The 2,643-nt window shown below is 40.1% G+C and overlaps 1 protein-coding gene across 1 annotated transcript in view; it reads left to right on the top strand.

The window, feature by feature from the left end:
- Window positions 1-6: 6 nt before the first annotated feature.
- LOC128247284 (megakaryocyte-associated tyrosine-protein kinase-like) overlaps window positions 7-2,643 on the top strand; it is a 14,821-nt gene continuing 12,184 nt past the window's right edge. The window contains exon 1 of the mRNA XM_052966159.1: window positions 7-105. Within this exon, the coding sequence (XP_052822119.1) occupies window positions 70-105 (36 nt within the window). The 5' untranslated portion in view covers window positions 7-69. The remainder of the gene's footprint in view (window positions 106-2,643) is intronic.

The following is a 2,643-nucleotide window of genomic DNA, read 5'->3' as shown; positions in this document are numbered from 1 at the left end:
TTCATCCCAAGAATCAGCCATCTTCTCTTAAGCTTAATTTGGAATTCAAAATCCTTATTGAATTGCGTCATGAAAGAATCATTCAGATATATGGATTTTGCAATGGTTAGTGTATGAAAATTTTATTCCTTTCTATGATGATGATGATCATCGTTTAATGTCCGCTTTCCATGCTAGGAAGGGTTGGATGATTTGACTGAGGACTGGTGAACCAGATGGCTACACCAGGCCCCAATCTGATTTGGCAGAGTTTCTACAGCTGGGATGCCCTTGTAATAAACCTCAACCTTGGGTAATGTTAACCATCATTCTTCCATATTTCAGTATTCTTATCTTCATTGGATTCTGTTATAAGAATCATATCATTGGTAAACAGAAGTTTTCACCTCATCATTACCATCATCACTGTCACCATCACCACCATCATCATAATCATCATCATCTTTTAACATCTGCTTTCCATGCTGGCATAGGTTGAACAGTTTGACAGGAGCTGGGAAGCTGGAGGGTTGCACCAAACCCCAATCATCTGTTTTGACATGGTTTCTATAGCTGGATGCCCTTCCTAACGCCAACCACTTTACAGAGTGTACTGGGTGGTTTTTACATGGCACCAGCATGGGTGCTTTTTACATGGTGCCCCAGTATGGGTGCTTTTTTATGTGGCACCAGCATGGTTACTTTTCTGCATGGCACCAGTACAGATCCTTGAATACTAAATAACTTTCTGACTGCTACTAATTGTGTCTCTAGACTGTATTGCTTTTTGGTGATCATTTTGTAAACATCTAGCTCAATGTCTGTTGTCCATACTGGCATGGGTTGGACAGTTTGACCAGGGCTGGTAAGTTGAGGGGCTGCACCAGACTCCAGTCTGATTTAGCATGGTTTCTACAGCTGGATACCTTTCCTAATGCCAACCACACTGAGAGTGTAATGATTGTTTTTTGGCATGCATGCCAGTTGTGTGGCACCACTATCTGCCATGGCTATGATTTCACTTGGCTTGATGGGTCTTCTTCTCAGGCATGGCATATTGCCAAAGATCTTGATTATTTGCCATTGCCTTTGTGAGTCTTGTGATTTCCTTGCAGTTATCTCCTATGCTTGCTGGTACCACACTGTGTGTCACAGAGAACAAGTTTTGATGCTCCTTATTCTTGGTGCCATAAGCAATGACCTGATATGCAGAGACCTCATTCTCTGATCTTGTTGGTTACTTTTCGAAAGCTGCCCAAGGAGATGCTCTTTGATCAAGCGCTGTTGCTAATTTGCATCCAGGGCCATTTGTAGCATCCTTGTGTAACTGCCATCTAAACTCGTCTTTGCTTGTTTGGTATTTGTCCATGTTTCACTACCATACAAGAGCACTACTAAGTCAGCAATGGAAAGGAACAGTCTGATTTTGAAGAAAGTCAAAAATCCAACTTATAATCAAGGTTGCTTTTGGCTTCTGTGTGTTGTGATGAATGGTGAAATGTTGAGGTTCATCTTTTATGGGTCCCTGGAAAAATTTTGCTTGAGATGTTTTTATTGGTATGTATTACAAGAAACAGCTAGGTTTTACTTAGTTCAACTTACACAAGGTAACGATCAAAAACAAAATAGGAATTTTGAAAGAGGTTTCTATAAAACTAGTTTTTAAACATCAAATGATTATAGGGGACCACCAGAATAAAATAAAAACCAAAAGGGGTCCATAGATAAAAAGATCTAACCCATGTTTGGTATTAGTGGCAAAAACTCACACACACAGGCATATCCACACACGTGTAGAAATATACACATGCAAATAGAGAGAGTGAGAAAGAGGGAGAGAGAGAGATTACAATTTATTTACTGAACACAAATGACATAAACACTCTCCTTCTTCTCGTTCATATGTAGAGGAATATGGAGAATGAGAGAACATGAGGGGAATGAGAGAAATTTTAAAATGTCTCATGTCAAATAAATTCAGCATTGAATCAGTAATGCCAAATAAATGGCACCAAAAGAACCACGTTGAAACGATTCTCAACCTTTTGTTTATTTATAACTGCTTTAGTATAATACGAAATACAAATTGTATGGCATTAGAACCTGTTTTTAGCTAAATATACTGAAACAAGTATTAGCCTGTTTTTTTTTTTTATTAACCCCTTGCAGGCAGGAAATGGTACTAACTGCATCAAAGCACTGTGCATGAGAGCAGTGCGATGTCTTGCTCTGTGTGGCACAATGTTTTCAAATGGACCACACTGAGAAAATTCTGTAAATACACTGTAAAATTCCTTTTATGAAAAATTATGTAGTTGCTGTACAGCCTAATGTTGTTGTTGTTGTTGTTGGCACTCCGTTGCTTATGACGTCGAGGGTTCCAGTTGATCCGATCAACGGAACAGCCTGCTCGTGAAATTAACGTGCAAGTGAACGAGCACTCCACAGACATGTGTACCCTTAACGTAGTTCTCGGGGATATTCAGCATGACACAGTATGACAAGGCTAACCCTTTGAAATACAGGTACAACAGAAACAGGAAGTAAGAGTGAGAGAAAGTTGTGGTGAAAGAGTACAGCAGGGTTCGCCACCATCCCCTGCCGGAGCCTCGTGGAGCTTTAGGTGTTTTCGCTCAATAAACACTCACAACGCCCGGTCTGGGA

This window comes from Octopus bimaculoides, chromosome 3, assembly GCF_001194135.2.
Source record: "Octopus bimaculoides isolate UCB-OBI-ISO-001 chromosome 3, ASM119413v2, whole genome shotgun sequence".
NCBI classification, from domain to species: Eukaryota; Metazoa; Mollusca; class Cephalopoda; order Octopoda; family Octopodidae; genus Octopus; species Octopus bimaculoides.
The sequence above is the reverse complement of the archived record's forward strand: the minus strand, read 5'-3'. Positions and strand labels throughout refer to the sequence as shown.